The sequence below is a fragment of the Cheilinus undulatus genome, linkage group 19 (genome assembly GCF_018320785.1).
Source record: "Cheilinus undulatus linkage group 19, ASM1832078v1, whole genome shotgun sequence".
NCBI classification, from domain to species: Eukaryota; Metazoa; Chordata; class Actinopteri; order Labriformes; family Labridae; genus Cheilinus; species Cheilinus undulatus.
The window spans coordinates 7,629,282-7,655,051 of record NC_054883.1 but is presented as its reverse complement, the minus strand read 5'-3'; the positions used below and the strand labels follow the sequence as shown (position 1 = coordinate 7,655,051).

Here is a 25,770-nt window from a genome sequence, read left to right as displayed (position 1 = left end):
TATTCTGACATCCTGCAAAGAAATTCATGCAGAAACTCTCCCAAAACTCACAAGTTCAATGGATGCAAAAATTGTGAACCTATAAAATGTTTTGAAACTACTGTGTATAATAATTTGGAACAGTGCATTCTGAGTTTTTTAATTTTTGAAAAAAAAAGTCATCCTTGGGAGTATCAGAGGAAAATCAGAGAAAATGTGAATTGCATAATAATTTGGAACGTGGTGTAATGTGAACAGCCAAAACAAACAAACTAACTAAAAAAAAAAAAAAACAGATCTAAACACAGCATTAAGTAGCATGACTGTGGTCAGAGTGAAGCTGCTCTTTAACTTATCATGCACTGTTGATTTGAGATTCAAGAAACTGATTAAAAGGTATTACTCCAGGATGTTTGGGACAAAAATACCAGAAAAGACTGGTTGTAGTTTACTGCTCAATGATGGCTGCACCTAAATAACTGCAAAAACATGGCATGTGTTCCCAAAGATAGCTGATGATCTCACGGTTTTCAGGAATGTCTTAAAATACACAATCACAGGAAGCTGGATAGCCTAGAAGTTACGCTGTGCATCCCATGTACAGTTATTATCCACTTACAATCGCAGTGACTGAGTTCAGCCCCAATTTACAGCTCTTTTCCTGCAGGCCATTCCCTACCTCTCATCTCTGTTTCAGACTCTAGTTACTGTCCTATCAATTTTGTCATAAAAGCCCCAAAATAAACTTAAAAAAATAGGCAGCTAGTAGGAAAAAATGTTTGCCTCATGGAACATCTAACAGAAACGAAGCAAAACAAAATTCTATTTGGAGTCCTTGTTCACCTGACACCTAAAAGTCCAACATTCATTCTCTTTTTACATTTTTTCTGCCCTCCAGCACTTTATCAATTGTCTGTTTGATTGCAGGTTAAGCCAGTTTAATAATGCTGCAGGCAATATTCACTAAATCAGTGCAAGATTAATGAAGCTGCTTGATACTTGTGTCCTTTATGTAAAAGTTACACTGACATAAAGAAAAAGATGTCTTTATAGAGTCTGTTGCTTCTTCCAGTGAAAAAGAAGCTCAAAGTGGAAACAGCTTTGCAGGGCTCCTGCTCCATAATCTGGACAATATTATATTTTACATACTTGTAAAATCAAACCCCTTTCTAAAAGATTTAACCCTTTTACAGTCCGATTACTACATTTCCATAGGCTTTTTTTCTTAATGGAGGTTTAATCCTTCTACCATGGCAGATCATCCTTTCATTGGACAGATCATTTTATTGGTTTTATTCAGTCTGCTTATTTACTAACCAGTCTAAAATGTTTTTATGGACTAATTGCACCTAGAAGGATTGACAAAATAAAGCCAAAACTGAATGGAATTAAATACTCACTATGATCAAAATCTTTAACATAAAAGTCATATCAACTGTTCTTGATTGACAGCTGCTTTAAAACCGTTGTCCCTCCCCTTAAATTAAAGCACCCTCCTGCCCAAGAGGAGAGGAACAAAATGTGCTCACCGGTACATTGTTGATTCGCATTCGGCTCAGGGTTCTTCTGTAGTAGCTGAAGTCATTCTGGATGGCAGGATTTGTCATCTGCAAAAAAACAACACAATTACATCTTAATGCAGATTGGGAGGGGGGGGGGGGGGGCGTGTGTGCTTCTCTGCATGTCTGTAGGTGGCACCGCCTGCAGCGGGACATTTAGCTCTGGATCAAACACGGCATCGTCATGACAGAATGCTTTAGCCAACTAGGCAGAAACGTAGCTTTGGGGGGGAATGACATAAAAAGAACACAGATACAATTACAAGTTTATTTGCCAAAGTGGATTTGAATCCTCTGACACTTATTCCCTCTTTACATCCACATCCCCCTCAAACTGTCAGGAGAAATTTGGATTTTTTTTTTGTTATAGTTGTGGGTATTAGTAGCTCGTGACAAAGAGGTCGACAATTTTAAAGCTGACAAAAAAGGTATAAAGGGTCTCATTCGGGAGAGGGAGGTTAGAGGACAAATGTTAGCTTGGTGTCTGATATCTCTGAACTTCAGGAACTGACGAACTTTAAACAAAATATGAATCAGAATGACCTCTGAAACCAGCAGTCTTCTTTTAAACATCACTGCCAGTGAGAGCTCATCATGTGGCTAATTATCCTCATTCCTGTATGAGGCTGTCACAGTCGAAGCTGCACTGGCAGCATGCTAATCCTGCTACAATAGGCTGGTACTCAGTCTGCGTCCACTGTTAGAGACAGGCTGCTTTGCCAGGGAGGGGCTGCACGCCGCACACACTCTAACTAGGTCAGAAGCCCGTGCATGGGCGTGAAAGATTGATGAATAGGCCTGGCATGCCACCTTGCAACCCCCCTACCTTCGTGTTTCTAGCTTGCCAGCGTGGATAGTGGGCACTAATTGGGACGTCGCAGCAACTCGCCTGGGGGTATCGGGGTGTAAAGTTTTTGTATCTCAGGAGCAAGGATGTTAAGGGGAACCAGTTCACCCCCTGTCCAAGCAGATGAGCACTCACACCATTATGTTTTTGACAATGGGCATTCGACCGATTCTCTCCTGGTGTTTTCTAGGTTGCACTGAAGCAATTTGCATCTGAACTCAGGCCAGATACGTTCATGAAATTTGCTATCTTACTCATTTTTTCTGCATTATGCAGAATCTGGCTCAGGACCACAACAATTTGCAGAGTCCTCTGCCCGCTAAGGCTCTTATTAGCCATTCCACTGACACGCACTGTATAATAAACAGCAGAGCAGTATCAGGATTCTAATTAAATGCTAATCATGCTCTCTCTGGCTGCAGTCGAAAAAATTGCACAGGGCTCCAAAATCAATTCAGGGCATCAGCACTTTGTCGGGCTGCTAAGAGGTCCGGTGAGAATCACAGAGGAAGGCACAGAGTTTAAATCAACAGCCAAAGAGGTGAGTTTGGGGTCTAAAAGAAGAAACTGACTCTTGGGGATAAACAAACATACTTTTAGCTCATCAAAGCGCAGCGTGAAGTGCAGGATCTCTGCAAACTGCCGGGCCAGCGCCTGCTCTCGCTCCAGGTGCTGAGTGGGGTCGTCGTAGGTCTCACTGGTCAGAGCTCCCAGGAGGCTGTGCAGCGCCGCTTCTGTGAGAGAAATAAGACGTCTGTGTTAGAGATGCAGCAGGAAATGTCATCTGTTAGGACCCTGATTAAGACATAGGGAAACATACTGATGTGTCTTCAGTGTGCTAATGAATAGAATTTCACATTAAGCTTGTTCTAATGTCTGTTAAATGATTGGCTGTTTAGTTATTCTCATTTATGAACTTTTGTAAATCCAATGAGCGGAGGTGATGTTACTTTCAGGTTTAGTTATTTCGTGTTGTGGAAAAGTGAGTGGAGTAACAACTGAGTAATAATGTGCAATTGTTATTATTCTGGACAATACTGCACACACAATTATAATAAAAAAAATAAATGGTATCATGAGTCTACTTTTATGGTTAACCAGGAAATTTCTCAAGTCAAAACCTGATAATGGAAAGTAGCATAAAAAAATACAACACCTGAAGTTTTTACAGGACCGCTTCCAGAATTCACTTAAAATAAAAGTTTTCCTTTAAAAATTAGGAATTTAAAGGTATTGCTACAAAGTGCAATAGTGACACTATCATAACTGCAGCCTTTTATGCTATTATGTAATTGCACAGCCTGATATTGCAATTGCAAAATTAGATTAACTGTGCAGCACAAATGCATGTAATTGTTTACTTTTCAGTAAATAGTTTTGTTAAGTTTATTGATTCAATATGGACAGTAGATGGTGATAACAAGTCATGTGGTTAAACTTGTCACATGGTAATGTCAGGTGTGTTGAGGTCACAGGTGAACAGGAAGTCAGTTGGCATAGGTGGTGGGAACATACAGTTCTTCCCATACACAGAACAAACCAAGCAACAGGACTGAATGATCAGGCTTTACAACATCTCATCGTGCCACTGAGGTAAAACTTGTCCCCTAAATGTTGAGAAGCTTAAAGATGCAAAGGCCAGTGGATAGACCAAGTACTGTCTCCAGAGTAAAGCAGTTGTGGTGAACCACATCGTTTTCCATATTTGACTAATTCACCAGATATTTTCTCAAGTAACGAATACATCCTCACCGAAAAGTCAGAATAATGATGATAAAAATTAAAAAATGCCCCACATAATATCCCCACTTTTCCTATCATGGGTTGCAGTTAACTGGAACTCATTTATGCTATATATATTATTTTCATCAATTACAAACTGTCAGTCATGTGTTTGTTTTGTTGTTGATTCTGCCGTTTTTTTCCCTGTTTTAAGTCTTTGCTCATACAATATTTGCAAGTATTGGCCTACGGTCAAAAAATAGATTTAGAGCTATTACCAGGGATGTAAAGTAACTAATTACATTAACTCACATTACTGAAATTGAGTAGTTTTTTTTGTACTTTTACTTTTTCAAGTACATTTTAGAGTCAAATAGGGATACGTGATATTGGATTTTTTTGCCGATATCTGATATGTCGATATTTACGGATTGATTTTAGCCAATACCAATATGGATACTGACATTTTAATATGTACTTCAGACCATTTCAATCCTTTGAACACATATTTATGTGTAAGGATGAACAAAGAAACAAACTTGAGTACTTACACATGCAGGTCTGATGGTCCAGCCTCAAAATCTACAAACGCATTTGTAAAAATGTCAAAAAAATTACAGCTAAATTTGCTGACATTTAAAGCCAAAATATCAGCAGAAATGTTGATATCTGCCAAGAGTGAAAACTGCCTTTTTTAGTTAATATCTGCCAATACCAATATCAGGCTGATAATATTATGCATCCCTAAAGTCAGTCATTGACTTCTTCTTAAATATAGTTTGGATTGCACTACATTAGGTTAAAAAAAACATCCTTTACTGTGTAAAAAAATAAACAAAAGTCAAAACAAGGAAATCCTAGCAACGTGGAGCTGGTCTGTTGTTTGGCTTTGACTACACATGATAGTAGCAGAGTGAGAGATTGATTCCACATCACATCCCAAAACATGACAGTAGCTGATTTCCACTTTATTATAAAGGTGTGACTTTACCTGAACATCCTGTTGGAGATCCATATTTCCATGCCACAATTGACAATAAGTACAGATCATATCTTACAGAACAATTAGTCTGTATCTACTCAGGACTTAAAGCAAACTTTAAATTAAATAGGCTTTACTTTTACTTGGGAGATTTATAGACCAATAGTTTTACTTCAACTTAAGTAACCAATATAACTGTACTTTTACTTGAGTTAAATAGTCTTGTATCTTTTCCACCTCTGGCTATTACAGACTCTTAATCTCTGGGAAATATGAGCTTAACACCCAACCCACCAGTGCAGGGCCTGCTCTTGTTTTTCCCCCATTTACTCTTATGTGTGAACTTGCAGGTTGCTGATTGGCATTGCACTGCTGCACTAGGGCAGGCCTGGCTACTCTCGTAGATGTGCAGTTAACCCGTGCTTCCTCATCATCTCCTGCATGCTCCTTGTGGTACCATGTCTTTGTTTGTTGAATTGAATTTATTTTTAAGGAATAAGGATAATGCAGGTTAACATTTTTTTTCAATTACAGAGCATGAAGTTTATGTGCTGCACAGAAAGTTAATAGCTATTGATCATTTCCAGCTGTTGTCTCTAGTTGGGCCTTTGAGTAAACACAGTTCATAAAAATGTTGTAGTTCAGTTTTACACCATACCACAGGCTCCACATATCTCACAGAAAGAAAGCAAGAAAGAAAGAAAGCAAGAAAGCAAGAAAGAAAGAAAGATGTTTTCATCAATTTCAGAGTTTTAGAGTAAAAACTTAGCTGAACCAAACGAACACTTTGATTCATCTTTTGTGGCTCTGACCAGTGAGAGATGAATCAAAGTGTTGAAACACACCGGTTTAGCTACAAAATCTTCACATTACTGGACAATGAAGCAGACCATTAGCAGCCAAAATGCATTATTATCAGGCATAAAATACATCTGTCAATATTGTAGTCAGTGTATTGGTTTTTAGATGCATCATAAAGCAGCCAGAGCAAAACATCCAAAAGTGAAACTGCTGTTAATGCATCTCTGCTGTGTGCAGAATCAATAATGTTTATATCGTCCTGAATCACAACATCACCCCCAAAGGGGTTATCAGTATTTTGCAGCTGATGACACCCTGTATGCTCAGACCCTCAATTCAAACTGTCCCAAAAACACTCAACAGAGAAAAGGGAGAAGAAGAGAAACAACGTTTTACTCGCTTCAAAGCGATCATAACCGCAGTCTGATGTGTGCACAGTGTCAGCCAGCTGAAGCAGCCTGATTAGGACAGATATTGGGGCAGCAGTGGTGTCCAACTCCCCAGGGCATGGTGCCAGTTTTAGGGGGGTCAGAGGGGGGGTCTGAGGGCCGAGAGGCTTCCCTCCTCAGATGCAGATGAGACATGGGACTAATTATCTCATTGGCATGAAATGGGGAAGGAGGGGGAGTGAGGGAACAGGATTTCATTCAAGCAGGATTACACTCATTGTTTTGACAGTCAGTAAATACAAAGCCTGTGCCATGGCTTGACATAGCATACCCACAGACCCAGAATTATGCATGCATGAGGAACACCGGCAGGGAAATGAGGAAAAGATTAAGTGAAATGTAGTGAAGAAGTTCAGAGCAAAAAAATGATTTGACAAACGTGTCTTGTTCAAACACACAGGTTTGGAAAAGAGAAAAAAATAGAAGAAGCTTTAAAGCCCAGAGGGAGTTTTTATTTATAGATGCAGACGGTGTTTAGAATTCAGTCTAGACGCTGGAGAAAAGCTTCAATAATGACATAACCCAGACGATGCAACAAGGCTGTGTGCTACTAAATGAGCGCTTTCTCTGAATCTATTCAATGTGTACTTTACAATTCTTTTTGATTACACATGACGATGAGCATGTCAACATAAGCCAGAAGTAGCAGATTCAGAGCACAGTGCACTTAAGATAATCATAAGGGGACTGTCAGAAGACGGACACAGCGCTGGCGGTGCAGTGCAGTAAATTGAGCGCGTTTGCCATCCGGTAATGACTCCCATCTGCTTGGGCAGCGTTTGCAGCGAAGCAGCTGATTAAAAATGGTCTTAGTGGTGCATTTTTTTCCCCCTCCGCTCGACATCCCAGTCAAAACAGAGGTTAAGACGGAGCTGCTCGCAGGCCTTCAGAAATGAGCCACTCTGCTATGCCGGGAAGTCGGGCAGGGCGGGGTGGAGGGGGATGTCTGATCGCATCAGGTCATGGCAGAGCAGGCGAGCAGAATGCGGACACGTAGGCGCTTTACTCGCAGAGAGGGGAGGGTCAGAGGATGGCGGGATTTTAGACGAGACAAGAGCCTACAATGTCCAGACCAACGTGATTAGATCTTTGTTTATTAAAAAGTAAAGAAAAACTATAATCCGTATCAGCAGTATTATTCTAAAGCATATGGCAGGCATTTTCTTTTATCAGATTTTGTTGTAATTTACATTTAAAAGATTTAAGCATGTATTTTAATACAAATTACATCTATTTAATCATTCATTAACAAAAATCTCTTTCAGCATCTCATGAGATTTTCCACTGCTATTCTGTTTTATGTTCATTTTTTCTATTTTATTGAAACTTTCTTTTTTTTGGACCAATGCTGGAGTGTAATATGTAATATTAAAGATTTCTCCTTTGATTTCAAGCAGGCACTTAGAAAGAAGATTAACATATTCAAGTCAGCGCGGTTAAATGAAAGTCAAGTGTGGATGTAAATGAAAAAAATAAAGCCTGAAGCAGGAGATGTGACCCTTCATGTAAATGCAAATTTGACCAACATTTTCTGTTCAAAAAAATTAAACTATCTACAGAACTAATCAAGAAATGATTGGTTCCAGATTGAAGCTATTTCCTGTTTCATAATGCTATAAAACCATTTCTTTGTGGCTTCTGTCTGATAGGTGGAACAAATTAAGCACCACGAAGATATCACCTTGGATTCTCGTTGGTTTTGAGGCTTAAAATATATATATTTTTTCTCGGTCAGCCATGTTAAATTAAGTCAAATTTTGGTGTCAATGTACAAATCAGTAGTTGGAGCAGAATAAATCCGTCCCTTCAATTCAAATGCAAAGCTAGTTGCATAATCTTCTCTCCATAATATCATCCTCGGTAGTCGTGCTCTGCAGATCGCTCCACCAGCGTGCAGTAAGAGACTTTCAGCTTCATGCATATCAGGCAGGACGGCAGCCTGCGAGGCCATCACAGCCCCTGAAGCCTAAAGTCAAGGCAGAGAAGTAGAGCAGCAGCCGAGGATGGGAGGTGGCCTACTTTGTTACATAACAGCCATCGGCAGGCTGCCTCCGCCCACTGCTTCCATTGACTACCTTCTCCACGCTACTGGGATTACGGGGTTGAAGGCACCACGGCATGAGGGGCTCCACCCCCTCTGCCTGAGGGTCATAAGAAGCTCGGGGTGTAGTGCCTCCCCCATCCCCCTGTATCCATGCTAATTAAACAACCTATAGCCCCATCCTGCAGAGGTCAGCGTGCAATGCAACGTAAGCAGCGAGGGGAGAAATGCACCACTAAGGGGGTTTAAAGCATGTTTATATGAGGCTGGGGTGCATGTTAGGTGTATGTGAGTTGTATGTCTGTTGACTTTTGCAGCTCAGCAGTCAATAATTCAGATGCACATGCAAACAATTAAGGTCACGTATGGAGGTTGTATCTATGGGACGATGCTGTTAAAGACCTTTTATCTATATAATGCTTTCTCCTCCATGATATCAGGTTGGCAGAGCTTTGAAATAAAAACAGCAGAAATTCCTGCGCATTGGGGTTTTGCAGCACTTGTGTCACAGATAACGCATTTGAGCAAAATCTCCCAGGACACCTGAGCCTCAGTCTGATGATTGTCTGTGGCCTACATTTAAAGGTTCGTGCAGACAGATACGTACCTAATCTCTGCGAGAACTCATAGAACTTCTTCAGCTTCCCCACCAAGGGGACCACAGCCGCCCACGCCTGCTCTTGTAACGCCTCATCGTTTGGATTCTGGATCGCCTGGAAATGAAAAATAAAACCCTTTAAGTATATTTCCTAAGGAGATTAAGTGATTTATTTTCTAGTTGGATCACTGTCAAATAAAATATCAAGACAATCATTACCATATGCATTGACCCTCTTCTAAATAAAAGAAAAAAGTGGGAAAACACTTTTAACAGCATAAAAAGCTTTGTAAAAATCTGTTTAACTCTCCCAAGTGATATCAATGTCATGTGTCAGCTTTTAAATAGAAAAGAAACAAAAACTAGGGGTTTTCAAGAGTAAAAGACATTTAGGTCAAATCCCAATCGCCACCAAAAAGCTCATGCACTGAACCCTTACTGACTTTTATGGAGTCAGGTGTGCAGCTGGAAAGAGGGATTTGAGATGGTGTTTTAAAAAAAAAAAAAAAAAAAAAAAAAAAGGAAAAGAATGAGTAATGGGACAAATGTGTTGTTATGCAATAAGAAAAAAATCCCATCCCCAGTGTAAATGTGTATGTCTGCCTTTCATTACAGTGTATATATACTTGTGTCAGTACACTACACCTATCAAAATTCATGAAAAAGCATACATATTGATACTTTGGAGGTATTCGATTTAGAAACACAAACAACTCTTCATACATGCAATAATTAACCACAAATGTGATTAACTAAGCAACATATTGCCATTTATTTACATAGTTTGAATTTATTGTTGACCAGACCACTGTTCTTAACCCTGTGAGCCCAAAGCTATTTTTACCTCCGCCAAGGAGGTTATGTGATCGGCAGGGTTTGTTTGTTAGCAACATAACTCAAAAAGTTCTGGACGGATTTTGATGAAATTTTCAGGAATGTCAGAAATGGCATAAAGAAAAACTTATTAGATTTTGGGAGTGATCCGGATCACCGTCTGGATCCAGGAATTTTTTGAAAGGAATCTTTACTACTGGGAGACAGGGCTAATGGCGGAAGTCTGCGCTCTCCGAGTGCTTTTCTAGTTTAAATCTTGTTTCTCGGCTGGACTCTTTGTTTTAAAAATCTTGGGGCGTGCCGGTAGTCAAGTGGTTAAGGTGCGCACCATGCACGCAGGCGGCCCTGGTTCAAGTCCGGCCTGTGGCACCATCTCCCGCATGTCTCTTCCCGCTCTCTTCCCTGTTTCCAAGTCTATCCACTGTCCTCTATCTAAAAAAGGCATGAAAAGGCCCAAAAATACATCTTTAAAAAAAGAAAAAAAAAAAAAATCTTATAAAACCTCAACCCTGTGGTTCACAGTCAAACTCTAAACACCCTCGTCTTTAGGACATGGACTTAAGAATATGTCCGCTGCAGTAATGTCACCTGAATTTCAAAAAAGTTATGGGACTTAAAAAACAAATGAAAAAAAAAGATAGGACATTAAAATTAAAAGATTTGTATGTATTTAACGCAGTAAATAATAATGACTGTTTGGTTTTTTTTTGCACAGATTTCTCTTTAAGACCAATACTAAAAAAAAATCATCATTTCTGTGACAAAAAGTCTTCATAATATTCACATAGAAAAAAAAGTCCTTGCGCTTTTTGGAATTTGAGTCATTATTCAAAGCATTGACAAAGAGACAAATTGCAGCCTCTCTGTGTCTCTTTCTCTCTAGTATGAGTCATTCAGGCTCTCTCCCTCAGTTTCTTAGTCTTTGCACATGCTGTGTGCATTACAAAGGAACAGCCTACCACTGGTGTTCACAGCCCAGTCACAATGCATTCTGGGATCCAAAAAGACAATATGGCAGCAGGCTAACCCAGCTATCTGCAGGATTGATCTAAAAATTGATTATAGATGGATAATAAGACATCCAATATCAGAGCTACTGGTGTGGATTTAATCTCTCCCAAGTTCAAGGCTCGCTGTAAGAGCTACGAAGGCGTGGATAGCATCCTTGGAATGTCACAACAGAAGGCTTTCAGAGGAAAAAAACAAGTGGCTATGACTCATTGTTCAAAAGTAATTTAACTTTGAATAATGTGTCTTTTCTTGTCATATACAATAATGCCGTCCTCAAGAGTTAATCTGAATGAGCTAACACACCTAAGAACAAACAGGCCCATTTTTTAGCGTTTCTAGCCTTTCAATATATTTCCATCTCCCATTTCACATTTATCTGATCAAAAAGTCCAAAAGCCATCCATAGGCAATTTGACCAAAGGTGTGACGGCTTAGTTCACACTGCTTCAACTGTCCCCATGACGTTCTTAATCGACCTCAGTGCATCACAAATCTTTGGTTTGAACTGGCCTTTACCCACAAATTTCACATACTCCTTCTGCATAGTTATCTGCACACAAAGGACACTTTGCAATAAATCGCTCCCTTTTAAGTCAGTCTTGCAATTTCACAGCACAGGTTCTGGTCCGTTCCTTTCAGTGGAGCCCATAGCCAGGTGTCAATCTTCATAACGCAGATCAGTACAAACAGGAACAAGAACACACAAAGCATCATGTCAGTCTCAAAATATAACAATGCATGGATTCCTGGCTGTAAATCTCCTCAATATATCAACATTAGGGCGCAACTGGTGGCACAAGCCACTGGTCTTCAGCCTGTCAGAGGGTCACAGAGGTAATGTGACCCCATGGATGAAGAATTGTGGAGGTGATAAATTGACTTTCTTGGATATTACACATCCTTTGTAGAAAACATAAAACCTTTTAATTTCCTAACGTACTCACCCATGACAGAAGGAAAAAAACAAACCAAAACCCACCATACACAATAACATTGTAGTTGCTTATTGTTTGCATGCTGCTTGCATGTTGAACTTTTTATTGCTTGATCTAACAATTCCCACGTGACCTTGTAGTTCTCCCATGATCTTGTGATCATTATTTTCCAGCTGCTCAGGGCAGTGCTCAGCTGTACTCAATGTGGGCTAGGGAGAGCGCTGTATGTCAAGCAAAACCAATAGATCTGACGCATGCAGAATTTGCTGCAAAGAATTGGAATAACCTTGAAGTTGCTGCTGTGATGAAATCAGCCTTCAAATGTCCACTGCACAGTCGCGAAAGGAGCTCTGTACATTAAAGTTAGCACTTGTGAAAAGTGAAATAGCAGTATCATACAAATATTACATAAACAGGGTTTACATTACAATCAGGATCAATTTTCAAACCTTTAAAGCAGCTGAGCAGCTGCTGTGATCATTTTACTGTGAAGGGTTTTAGGTTTACATGGATTTGCAAAAACTGTCACCTTTGTTCTCACAACACAACACAAGCGCTGGTCGTCGGTAACAAACTGCGCTTGATAACATAGATTCCTATGGTAGCGTTCTGACAGCCTGCGAGCACAACGTCTTTACCTTGTTGCCCCGTTCCTGTTTTCCTCTGTTTCTCAAGTTAAGATGTGCAAGGAACAAGTAAAGAGGTAGATGACAAGGCATCAGGAGTGTCAGACAAGGATATTCCTTTGATTCTCATTCTCTTTTCTCATTTAATATAGTGTGTTAGCTTACTATAAAAAGTAGAGATGGTTGTGAGCTGATAATACCCATATCTAAGTTGAAATGCTTGCTCCCACTTCTGTCAACACAGAGGTAAAACTATATGGCTAAAAGCTTTCAAAAGCTCATCAATATAAAACACCACAGTTATGTTTCTCTGTATTCAACATAAAAATGCTGGATGTCATACTATTTACAAGGGGAGACTGAAAGTCAAAGGTCAGATATGGGAGCATATGCGAGTTCGGCACTGCCAGGTGGTTATACCTGGCATCTGGACCAGCCCACCAGGTGGTATGCCTAGAGCTGGAGCATGGGGAAGCCCACCAGGTGCCCGTAAAAGTGCAGTTGCCGTGTCAGGCAGCAGACCCTTCCCATCTCCTGATTACGTCAGCCTTAGGCACACGGTCTTGCCTACGATACCCAAAGTTAAGCCCAAGAGAAGTTGTCACAAAGAAGCTTAGCTGCCTCCTCTGGCCATCAGTCAATGTCCAGGCCTCACAAGAGTATGAAGACTGGAAAGACCAAGAACTGAAAGACTCATTTTGACTGCATGCTCAGATACCGAGAATGCCACGTTGGTTTGCTCGGTGAGTCTGAGTCTGTAGTTGACCTCAGCCTCACAGTCAAGGGTTTGATGGATTACACTGCCAAGATTGGTGAACTGCTCTCACAATTCACAGACACAGATTTGATGGCAGCCCAGGCAAGATCATTAAACATTTAATGAACGCAGTATGCAATGCTGTGCGATGCAACATGATGTCTGACGTTCACATGCTGTTAGGACACACTGTAAGCAATTGAAGTTAAAATGGCAAGATGATTACAAAAAGAAATGGAACCAAATATGCAGGATTTTTTGCCCTTGCATTGTGAAGCAACTCTTAACTGAGTAACATCAAATCATAGTTAAATAGAGTTGTTTTTTTGTGGGAGTGAGGTAGATCCTAGACGCCCAGCTGTGGGCGTGATGTCAAGTAGAGTTCACTGGAGAGTGAGTCTGGAGGGGCCGGCAATGAGTGTGGAATTAGGGATCCACTCATGGCTACTCCATTCTGACACTGATCTGTTTTGCATCATGGGTAATGTAGGCCCAATGCCAAATGCTGAAAGTTGTAATTGACACTAGTTCATGGTCAGCGCAAATGTAAAATACCTTTAAGGTTCATGCATGTCATTTCAGATTCAAATTTCAGGTGTTGTGTCTAAAGAGCTTCTATTTCTTTTTCTCTTTTTTCTCCAGTTAATGTCACTGACATTTAAATGCTGCAGCCCACATTTGCCCTGTTTAATCTTTTTTATTTTAATAAGGCTTGGTAGACTTTGAAACTGAATTACCCTTCTGGGATAAATAAAGTCGTCTGAATCTGAATCTTTTGGCTAGGGAATAAAAATGACAGTATCCAGGGGCTCTGTAGTATTGATTATCATGTTTTAAAAACCTTCCATGAGTCAGGCAGGCTGTAGTAGAAACATCCTCGTCTTTAAGAGAAGGAAACAGAGAGCTTTCCACTCTGTGCCTCTGAGTTTGTCATAAAAGTTTAATAATCCACTGATATTTGAAGCTACAGAAGGCATCTGACTGCACCCTGTTGTTAACTAAACCGCTGTTTTTCACTGTTGCTTTGTGTGAAACCAACAGTGGGATGCCAATACACGCAGTTAGAAATTAAATATAACATATTGTGGGGTTTAATCTACAGGGCAGGACACAACAGAGAAGAGGTCTGTATAGGTTTGATTTATCTTGACATAATGTCCCACTTAACAGCGTCAGATTTACTGAGATATGACCACACTTGAGCTTATAAACTCTTTATAAAGGAGGTTAAACCCCCTCTGTAAACTAATAACTCTCGTCAGTTTTAGATGACAGTATGCTCTCTGTGTCTGGATCAGATGTACCTCTCTGATCTCCTGCCCCGCTCCCTTATACGCCTGCAGCTCATCCAGGATCCCCTTTGCATCCTTCAGCACCACGTCCACCTGCTCCCACACCTCCCGCTCTGCATTTGTGGGCTGGGCATCTGCAGAGAATGACAACAACAAGGTCAGGGGGGCAAATCAGATTGGCAGTCTAATCCGTATGGAAACCGGCTTAACGTAAAATACAGGAAGTCTAGGAATCCCTTAAAATCCCCCCCATATGATTTGAAGTTTAATAATAATAAGCATCTTTCAATTATGTAAATGAAAGCTCGGGGAAATAATCTCATCTTTCTAGCACTGCCAGTTAGGATCCGACACCACCCACTTCCCTGGCTGAGAGGAGGAAAATGGAGCATCATAATAGAAGACAAATGAGATGGGTTCTGCCCTCTTTGCAGATCTCAGTGAAAACATTGGTTCCGCTTCTTTTCATTATTGTGGTTTGAGAAAAGCAACACTGTGAACCTTTCCCACCACCTGAAGCGAGAACACCTTGCCAAGTGTGATGACTGTAAACTCCTGCTCCCCTGCAGGAGAAATACCTACAACACAGCTAATATCAGCACACTTCTTTCTTTTTGTGCTTTTTTTCCATTCAATTATCCTCATTTAAATATTAATTAAATTAGAGCCTCGCTTGGGTGTGATTTCAGAGGGTAACAGCCTTTTTAAGAGGGGAAATTTAGCAAAAGGTTCATGGCAAGAAGTGTTACATAAAGGGTTTTGTTAGAAACATAATTGTGATCTTTTTTTCATAAAAAAAAATCACCTAGAAATAGTGAGGGCTGCATGAAGCTTTGTTTTCTCTGAAGGTATGACTGAGTCTCTGGGTTTGCCAAGTGTGAGAACACTACAGTGCAGGATCAAGCTGAGTTGAGGGGCCTTAGGCTACACAGCAGCTGAACTTCAGTGCTTTTTATCTGAGGACGGGGGGGCTCTGCTGCAACTCTGCCCTGATTGATATTCTGCACACATTCCAGCATGCAGGAGGCAGGTTGATGGAGAGAGCAGCAGCTCTTTTGGTACGATTTGGTTCTTTTGCCGCTGGGGAGAGAGAGCGCAGTGGAAAAGATAAGCAGGATGGGTGAGGAGACTGAAGAGTTCCAGAGTTGATAATGTTATGGTAAGATATTCATGTGATCGATATCAGGAGAGGGAGCCATAAAGTTAAAAAAGACACTCACTTTCAAAATCGAGGAAAAAATTGGGCTCCTGTTCCAGATCTGTGCAAGTCAAAACTTTCAGTAGGTTCCCCATGTTACGATACCTGCAGAGACGAAAGAGAAGAAAAAAAAATCGATAAATGAGGAGCAGCAAAGTGAGCAGGTGGTAAGACTTTGCTATATCCATGACATCTCGACACCCTGCTCCTGCTCTGCTTCACTGCCCCACTGCCCCAGATGTTGCCCACTGCTCCGAGACACCAGCGCTCCCCTTGGACCTCGATGTGTGTGTTTCCTGCACCCAGGCTCTCGACAAGCCAGATGTCGAACCAAAAAAAGTCTCCAAAAATAAATTTCGGTTTGGCTTTTTCTGCTTTGGTAAGTTTCTTCCCAGAAATCAAAAGCAGTTACTGGCAGTAGTTTGCAAAGTTAGCTACATCACAAGCCCCCACTGGGAATGTAGAATTTTTCAAGGTCTAATCTACACGTGAAGTAGATAGCTTTTCATGCAAACACACATTAACGTAAGGAGACTGTCACATAAAGAATATACAAGGACCTTTAACAGTCTGTTTTAGTGGATTAGACCTTATGCACAAGGCTTGGAGTTACTGCAGAATAACAATATCTGCAGGATGTGCAATGCAGCATCTCGGTTATAGGAGCTGACACATAACATCAATATTTAAAATGCCTTAAGCACATCCAGAACATGTGGTACAGTAACACAATGTTACATTTACTGCAACAGCATATTCAACAAAACACAGACTGCTCTCCTTATAATCTCATTATTTACATATGCATTCAAGTGAGTCATGTTGGACTACATTTAACCCTAGAAAAATGAGAATTAAACTGCAAATATAAAGCAAAATGATAGATTTAATTAGATGGCAGTTATTCTTTTAATTGACTGTGACCAATAAGTACATTTTATTAAGACTGTACCAGGGCCTTTATTCTATTATGTCAGGTTTTTCTCTCTTTTTTGCCAAATGGGGCAGAAATATCGTCTTAGACTGTTAGTTTGCCAAATATTAGCTTACACAGAAGACAAGAGAATGTCAGAGACAATGACAAAAAGTCACACTTACAGACATGCTCACTAGCACATTAACTCCCTTGTGAGGCCCCTCAGTAATGACACACCAGGGTCAGATAGAGATTAACAACACATTTTATAGAACAGCAATTATTATGAGTAAACAGTATATTGTAGACTGTTCTGGGTTGCACACAGTTAAGCATTGTAGAAGCTTAAAAGGGGGAGGCGTTTAAGTTTATTTTCAAAAAGAATACACAATAATATTGATATTATTCCCTTCAGTAGACATGTGTTAATGAAAGCAACAAGGATAACAAAATACCACAATTTTTAAGGTCCAACACAAAGTAATACAATTCAATACAATATAATAACTTTATTTATCCCTTAAGGGAAATTCCTTTGTCTGGAGTCTCATCTGTTTATGGTAGAATTATATTGTCTTATTGCTGATGGTATGAAAGATCTTCTATATCTTTCTGTCCTGCAGCGAAGAGAAAGTAAAAAACAGTATTCATTTACAGAACTTTTAGGCATGTTTGGACCAAAAATTGAGGCTGAAGTAAGGCTGTAACGGTGAGTAAGCTCACTGGGCACCAGGTGGGGAGGAGGATTGACACAACCCATGTCATGCACTGGATGTCCTTGCAATTTACCAGGGGCATGGGAAAATAAACTGTTGAAAATGAACTAAGCCCAAACCCTTAGGGCAGAGTAAGGGTCGGATATGGGGAGCAAGCATGGCCTAGGGCAGGGGTTCTCAACCTTTTCAGCCTGAGACCACCACAACAAAGGTCCCAGAGACCAGGGACCCCCACTGTACCTGAAGCTGGTTGAACACAGCCATGCACAACATGGAATAGTCATGTGCAGACAAGACTGTCCATAAAAGGAGGATAAATGGGAGAGCTTTCTGGCGCCAAGCAAAACTGGGGGCCCATGGAGGTCAGCATAAGCATGGGCCACTGTTAAGTTAAGCTGTAAATATTTAATATATATTATTATTTAATATATTTCATTTTTAACCTAAAAAAAATCACCACTTTATCAAAGAATTTTTTTTTTTTGTGTAGTAAATAGCCTTCTTAAAAATGCAAATCCCCTTTGATAAAAAAAAGAATTAAAACTGGTTTAAAAATTGCTACAATGGGTTAATAATAGCAGAAAATGGTGGAAAAGTTGGTGAAATTGAATTTAAAAAGTAGAAGAAATGGTTTAGAAATGGCAAAAATTAAATAGAAATGGCAAAAAAGACAAAATTGGTTAAAGTTGCAAAATGGGCATAAACAATGGTAAAAAGGAGTTAAAATGTGGCTGAAATTGATATAAAATGGCAAAAATGGGTTAACTAAAATAGAAAAAATAGTCAAATTCTGGCAGAAATTGGTTAAACTAGCAAAAATGGGCATATCAAATGGTGAAATGGGGTTAAAATTGGAAAAATAGGGTGTAAAAAGTGGTTAATAGTAGCAATAATGGGTCAACAGAGGCAACATTAAGCTTAAGTGGCAAGACTTGGTTTAGAAGTGAAAAAAACAGACAGAAAAAAATGGTGGAAAGAGTTTAAAACTGACTAGGTGTTAAATGATAAAAATGTGTTAAAATTGGTGGGGAAAAATGATGAAAAGGGGTAAAAAAAAAAACTATAAAATTTGAGTAAAGTGGAAACAATGTAATTTAAAATATATCCTTCGTTTTTTCAGGGCAACTGGAGACTCCATCTCAGTGTCACGACCCTCAAGGAGGTCCCGACCCCAAGGTTGAGAACCACTGGTCTAGGGTACCGTCTGGGTAGGTAGTAGAGTTGCCATGAGCCCCCTGGTCATGCTGTCGATGTTCCATGAGCCCAAAACACACCAGTGGTCCCAGGGTATACACCAGACAGGGCCTTTTCACCAGGTGAAAAGGCCCAGACAAAAGAGAGGTCGCTGAGCTTGACCTTGGCTACTAGGTGACACACCTGTGTGTCCACATGTGTCAAGCTTGACTTTCTCCTGCCTCAGGTTGTGGCACATCAGGCTTCATGATGAATCCACAGCTCCCTACATGCCTAAAACTTGTGCACATGACTACAGAAAGTGGTTGTAGCTCCTGGATTTTAAACCTTTGGCCAGCAGGAAGTGCCTGTTTGAAAAAGAGGTCTGAAAAGATGTCAAACAAAATGACCCTACTCATTTCCTTAGTTTACAGTTTTCTACTGACTTTGACATTTCCATCTCCAGTTCCAAAACTTCCACAAAGCATGGCGGGGCTGTTCTCTGGTCTAGCTGCAATTCATTGTCATATATTTGTGTGGGTGGTTTCCTTGTGATTGACTTAACACAAACAAGGTAACTTCATTTACATCTTCAGCATTTGGGTACGCCGAGAAACTAAGTCTTGTTATTTTAGTCTGGCTGGGAGGCTGCTCATAGTCCCAATTTTTTTATTTTTCCTTTTTTAAAGAGTATTTTTGGCTTTTTTCCTTAATTCTAATAGGGCAGGTGAAGACAGACAGGAAATATGGGGGGAGAGAGAGTAGGGAAGACATGCACCAAACAGTGTCAGGATCAGGAGTCCATCCTACAACCAGTGTGTGCTGAAGAATCTAGCCTGAGCTGCACCTGCTCTATCAACTTAGCTAAACCAGGGCCCAGCTTGTGTTTGTTTTGGTTAGTTTTTTTTTTTTTTTTTTGGGGGGGGGGGGGATTCTGCAGTTTTAGAGGAAAATACAAATTTCTACAGACCACTGCTGGGTTGATTCAGCTACCTTCCTATCTGTTTGATTGGCTTTTCAGGACTTTGAGAACTCATCCAATTGATGTAAACATTGTGCACAAGTTCACATAATGCACTGTCTCATTAAATAGATGTGTTTTTTTAAGCTTTGGTATTTTTTGATACCACCAATCATTAAAATAACTAAGATTGCATCTTTTTAAATTGTGGTATAGAAACGTATCAAAGCATGGAACATTCCTGACAGCCTTGTACTGCATGGCTGTTCTCCACATTCACCTCAGCTGTGACTTCTGCAATAAGCAGCTGCAATTATGCACAGCTCCGTTCTTTTCTCAGTCCTAGACAGAGAGATCTGTCGGACTGAAAAGGTCAACATACATATGACAAGTCTGAGAGATCTGTGGAAGTGTGCAGAGAGAGAAACAGTGGCAGCCTCCATCAGTAGAGACAGATTTAACCCTTGTTGGCACAGTAAAAAAACACAGCGGATGTACCCTGAGTGTTGGACAGGAACAATGACAAAGTTGCACTTGGGCAGGCAGATGTCATGACAGATGAGTGACAAGTGAAAGGCCAAAGTGACTGAGTGATGACAGGAGTAATCATGACGGCACAGGTAACGCTGGGAGACAGGGAGGTGCTGCGGCTGAGCAAAGTACACACTCAGCAGTCGGGAGCGGAGGGTGGGATGGAGCGGTTTTAAAATGCAAGAGAGGCACCGGCGGGGTGCGGTCAATGGGTCGAGGTGGAGAAGGAGGGGGGCAGACATGAATTCTTGCATCTTGAGAATGCAGCAATGGGTCATGTCCTTACTTTAAAAGAAACAGAAGTGATGAATAGGCATTTTTATACGACTGTTACCAGGTACTCTGTGGACATGGACTATTTATAGACTAACCTGAGAGTCAGAAGAGAAGGCAACGCCTTTGACATGTTAATGCTTCTGCCTTACAACAGACTTAGAAGTCTGTGACAGAACAGAGCACGTTTTTAGCTTCTTGTATGTGAAAATGTGCATGTTTTCCTCACCTATCTCCTTAAACTGATACCTTCAAGTCTGTGATTACTTCTGCAAACAAAACAAGACATAAACAGATGGTATCTTTTGCATCTTAATAACAAAGTGATGAACTGAGTTCAGAGAATATTAAGATAATCCTGCAAAATCATTATTTGGCACCCTATGTTTGGCTTTAATCTGACATAAGGCTGTCAAAAATTTTTAATACTCCGAGATTCCTTATTCAAAGCATTACAATCTTTATCACTTTAATGACCAACAGAGCTGAAAAATACCAAAGCTTTCAAAACTGGTGATATTTCAAATCAAAGCTGCCTCAAACAAAAAAGGAAAGCTGCTGTGGTGCATTCAGATTCATGTTGGCAAGAACTGTCCCTTCTTAAATCATTTTTACATCTTAAATTACATTTGTGTCTCTTGTGAACAGAAAGAAGAGAAAATGACAGTTTATGTTCCAAAACCGAAGTTTTGCCAATGTATTTGTGCAATTTAGACAGTGTGCAGAGGTTTGCTTGCAGTTTTTTGTCATTAAAAACAAAATAATGACCCAACATTTGGTGCCAAGGACTTTCGTATTTTCGTGGCAGAAGTAATGAAACCAGTTTGGTTCATTTGACTATCACTAGTATCATGTCAGATTAAAATTCTTGCATTATGGCAACCCTTGTGTGGACTTTACAGACATGTTGTTGTCCACTTGTCATTCATTAGTTTGCGAAGGGCCTTTTCTGTAAAAACAACTTCAGTTACTTGAATTTAAATTGAATACCCCTTTAAAACTGCCCCTGATTGGACCCTGTGACCACCTGCAAAGACCCACCTGCCCTGTCCACTCTCGTCTCCCTCACCCCTCCTCTAATGTGACCTGAATGTCTGACTGTGCCAGCGCCGGCACCTCGCTGGCTGTCAGAAAGCACCACCTGATCCAGCCTCAGAAGGGATGAGAGCTGTCACCGCCCTCACCCTGCTGGATGATGTGGGCACTTCCCATCAGCCAGCAGGACCTCCTTTGGTCCTCTGCTGCCACCTCTCAGCCGCTCCGCACACTGAGCACTGCTGGCTGGCTGGCAGAGATGCCCAAACTCATAGAGCTGCGATGCAGGCGCTGGCAGCCTCGTAGGCCCAGCGCCGCTCCCTTGGGCTGCTTGAAACGAGGTCATTTTAAGGACGGGGATTTGCATGGCTGCATTTCAAAGTCCAGCTGAAGGTCTTTAAGTGTACCAGAAAAGAGCTGATTAAATTTGTATCATTTACAGCTTTTTATATCTTAGTTGTCAACTTAAATTCCATACCAAGATTATTTACAGATTGCATTTTTCTACTAAACCAGGCCTAACTTTGCAGCTTAAATGGATTGTTATGATGCAAACCCTGCCTTTAAAGATGAAACAGTGAGTGCTACTGAGAGGAACTGGCTGCTTAATGATAACAGAGTCAGAGTGAGAGGATGCAGCGCTGCCTGAGACAACATAGATACTGTATCAGAGGGGGATTGAAGAGCTGAAGCCCCCACCAAACTCTCCCTCTCTCTCTCTCCTTCGGTGGTTGTGGTGGCACCCAGAAGTTCAGGCATGTCCGGGGCAGCGCAGAGAGCCCGGCGACAGCCTTGTTGTTGTTTTGAACCCCCCCACTGAGCCATCGCGTGCTCGCAGCGAGGGAGGGGAGGGTTGCTTCTAAGGCCAGGGGCAGAATCTGACAAGCAGGAGCCCGCGCAGCTCTCCCATTGGCTGAGCCGATCTACCCAACAGCTCACTGTATCCATGGAGGCAAAAAAAAATTTAGTGCCATTGAAAACATTGCAGCAGCCAATCGGAAGCAAGCTCTGGGTAAGGAGCGAGTACAGTAGTAGTAGGGCTTGAAAGCACATGAATATATTAATACAGATGAGGTAATGCGCCAAAAACAGTGGATTAGCCGAGGAGTGAAGTCAACTGGAGACGATAGAGAAATATTTAATTCCACTATGAGCACTTAGTGATTTAATGTGATTAGATTTTGTGTGTATCCAGCAGGTTTTCATTATTTTAATCAATCTTTAAATTAAAAAAATGAAGGCAAAATTATTCATATACTAATGAAATTAACTTGATATAAAATTCTAATTACATCTGCATGTGATGATTTATTTAGTCACTTTGCAATAAACATAAATGCATCAATAACATGCCAAAATGCTGGATTTACACAGAAATAATCACCATTTAAAATATTTGCAGATTGCAGTTGGTGCAGGGAGCTTATTTTGGAAACGACACCAAAATAGTGCCACGCCCATGCAGCAGCCTGACCTCTGGATGGCACTGCCTTTCACCATCTCCAAGCTTTCATCCTCTCCTTTTAATAAAAGCTCTCAGGGAAGCAAGGCACAGCTGAAACGGAGCACTGCGACACCGTCCCACAAAAAAACAGCTTGGGGGGCTGATGGCTGGCTAATGTACAGGAGGGATAGTTGCTGACATTCCACTACTGGGGCTGCAGCGTGAGGAGCCACGTGCCCTGCTGCTTTACTATGGCAGAAAAAAACAACGCCCTCCCCTCCCCTACCCCTCCCTAACGGGGGCGCAGCGTCACGTGGGCTCTGCCGTGGAGAGGCTGAGAGCTCGCCTGGGGTGTAGAGGAGGGGGTGGGGAGAGGTAGTAATGATTGTGGATGTTTATATCTGAGATTATGTGCATCTAAAGAGGAGATATGTGCCTTTAATTCACTTCTAAATGATCTGTAAATAAAAAAGAATCAAGTCTGAAAGGGTGTATGATAATATTATTGCGTGTGTAGAAGGGGAGGGATTGCAGCGCGTCACACTGCAGCAGAGGCGGGCAGAGCTCGGCAGCTTTAAACTTGACCTAGATTTCCCGGGTGACACGCCACATCGCATTAGCCCACTCGGCCAGACCTGGACCCGCCGGAGCTCACTGACACTGGCCCGATTCGACAGGCAGAAAATGGGGGAGCACTTCCCAAATGGGGCTGGCATGTGCCCCTCCTCCCCTACCTTCCCCCCCACTGGACTTCGCCTCACCCCGAGATCACGTCCTGCCAGCCCTGCCCAGCTGACTAAATATGGCTTATGGGGCACATGGCAGTGAGGAGGAAGAAATGGGGTGGGGGCTTCTGCTATTTGTTTGGGGTTGAACTCTATTACCTCGTGGCCACGCCTCTATTGTTGCACCCGCGTAAACATCTGATAAAGCCCCCTCTCACCCACATTCTGGCAAATCAAAACAAACCTCACATGAAGATTGAATTATTAGAACTGAGGGCGATCCTAGAGGTGACATCCAGTATCAGCTGTCGTATCTCACTCTTGCAGCTAAAAATACCCCCCTCACACCCCCTTTAAAAAAAACTCCTATAACGAATCAAATCAGCGTGGTTGTGATGAAGCCTGTCAGCATGAATGGAAAAGAACACATGAAACCATCAGTTTGTCCGGAGGAGCAGATCACAGGGAGATGAAAGTGGAAGCGCCTCATCCTCGGCTTAGCCCCCCTCTTTGGACAGCACCTGATGAAAGTTGGAAACCATGGCAACAGGCACGTACACAAGAGTCAGCTAAAACGCCGGATCTGTTGAAATGGAGCTCTGTGAAGAGGCTCTTAGCGCCACTCTAGTCTCACCAATATGACACTTTATAGCATCAAAAACACACAGAGGGATGCTGACAGCCTGGAACTATGTTAATATCTGATCACTGGATTTCACTAAACTTCAATGTCAACACTGCAGCAGCATTCATGATCACCTCAGGGTGAAGATGCTGCTCAAAAATGAAGTATTTAGTGGATTTGAAGAGGAAAAATAATATCATAGGATGCAGGACAAAGTGGACAATGGATCTTTATAATATTAACAGGCATGTAAATTATTTTTGTCTACTTTTGTCTAGGAGTTATGCTGACCTCTCTTGGTTTTGGTGGTGGTGGTGGGTGGGTGTTGTGACAAACTATGTGATACTTTCTGTGTATTATGACTGATTTGTTGAAGGTCATGAAACAAAAACAGTCCAAAGTGCTTTAACATAGTTCATAATGTTCCTGCAAAGTCTTCAAAGATTCTCTCCTCCATCCTCCGAACATCTGCCTCCGCATGAAGGCGGCCCTCCCCACCCTGCCCTTGAGAGTCCTTTGACTTCTTCCTCGGATGTGTGAGGAAATCATTAAGGGGGGCATATTGACTCACTGTCATCAGTCTAAGCAAGCAGCACCTCCCTTAGGGTGCAGCTGTCTCCCAAAACCCATAAAAAGTAAAGATCTCCCATTCTTCTGCTCAAAAACAGCCCCAAACCATCGTTACACGACTGACCTTCTGACTGTGACTCACCAACGTCGCTCCTTGCACCCTCAAATCCCAATCTGTCAACACTCCTAAACATTTAGGAGCACTACACTTTAATAAAGTGCATACAGAGCAAAATTAAAAGCTTGATTTTAATACTAAAATAAACTGAGAATCACTTTTAAACATTTTTCCTGCGTAGTATTACCCTAACAGGATTTTGGGTGGGGCACAGAGGAGGTTTAGGATGGATGATGAGAATTAGACTGAGGAGCATTGGCGGTTTTATTCAGTGAGCAAGGAGCGCCATCTGGAGGATAAAAGTATGCATGGAGAAGGCAAGACCACTCCCAAGGCTTTCCCCTTCAGAAATGCTTAAACTCATAAATGCTCTGACAAAAGCAACAGCTGTTACAGGGCACATTTTTTAAACAAATGATCCATTGCTGCAGAATTCTACAGATTAAAAACATAAATATTTTAACACAGTACTACATAATATTTTCCCATTTGAGAGGCAGAACTGATGTCTGATATTAGAGTGCCATCCAGTGTTCACAAGCAGCCACCCTAGGGTTCAAGCTTATTTGACTACAACATAATTAAAATGACATTTCTGCAGACTAAACGTAAATGCCACTCTTTATACTAATCTGCCTGATGGTCGCTGAAGCTCTCTGCAGAGGAATGACAGCAGCCGGACGTGATCCCAGAGGAAAACCTGGGCAGGAAGTCACACAGTGTCAGCCCTCCAGTGGCATCAATAATAGATAAGGGAGGAGAAGCTGGAAGCTTTTAGCTGACATAACAAGCCACTCTACATATTACACCCACTCAGACATATCATCTCTGATGACCTGCAAGACGGGGTGGGGCCTGAGCCTGCTCCATCTGCTGAGTCAAGAATGGAGCAACTTACACCAGTAAATTAAAAAACACATTTATGAGTATTTTAGTACGCTTTCTGAAAGCAGGGTAAGTAAATGAGAGGAACAGCCTACTTTTGATCCTTATTCAATAGGACTGTCACGATATCAGAGTTTTAAACTTAAATATAATAATAGTAAACATAA

The 25,770-nt window shown here is 41.3% G+C and overlaps 1 protein-coding gene across 1 annotated transcript in view; it reads right to left on the bottom strand.

Annotated features, from left to right (window-relative positions):
* fam49bb (family with sequence similarity 49 member Bb) overlaps positions 1–25,770 on the bottom strand; it is a 62,355-nt gene that overhangs the window by 9,396 nt on the left and 27,189 nt on the right. The window contains exons 3-7 of the mRNA XM_041814193.1: positions 15,654–15,736; positions 14,446–14,567; positions 8,988–9,093; positions 2,980–3,119; positions 1,509–1,586 (exon numbers count right to left, since the gene is read on the bottom strand). Coding sequence (XP_041670127.1) covers positions 1,509–1,586; positions 2,980–3,119; positions 8,988–9,093; positions 14,446–14,567; positions 15,654–15,726 — 519 coding nt within the window. The 5' untranslated portion in view covers positions 15,727–15,736. The remainder of the gene's footprint in view (positions 1–1,508; positions 1,587–2,979; positions 3,120–8,987; positions 9,094–14,445; positions 14,568–15,653; positions 15,737–25,770) is intronic.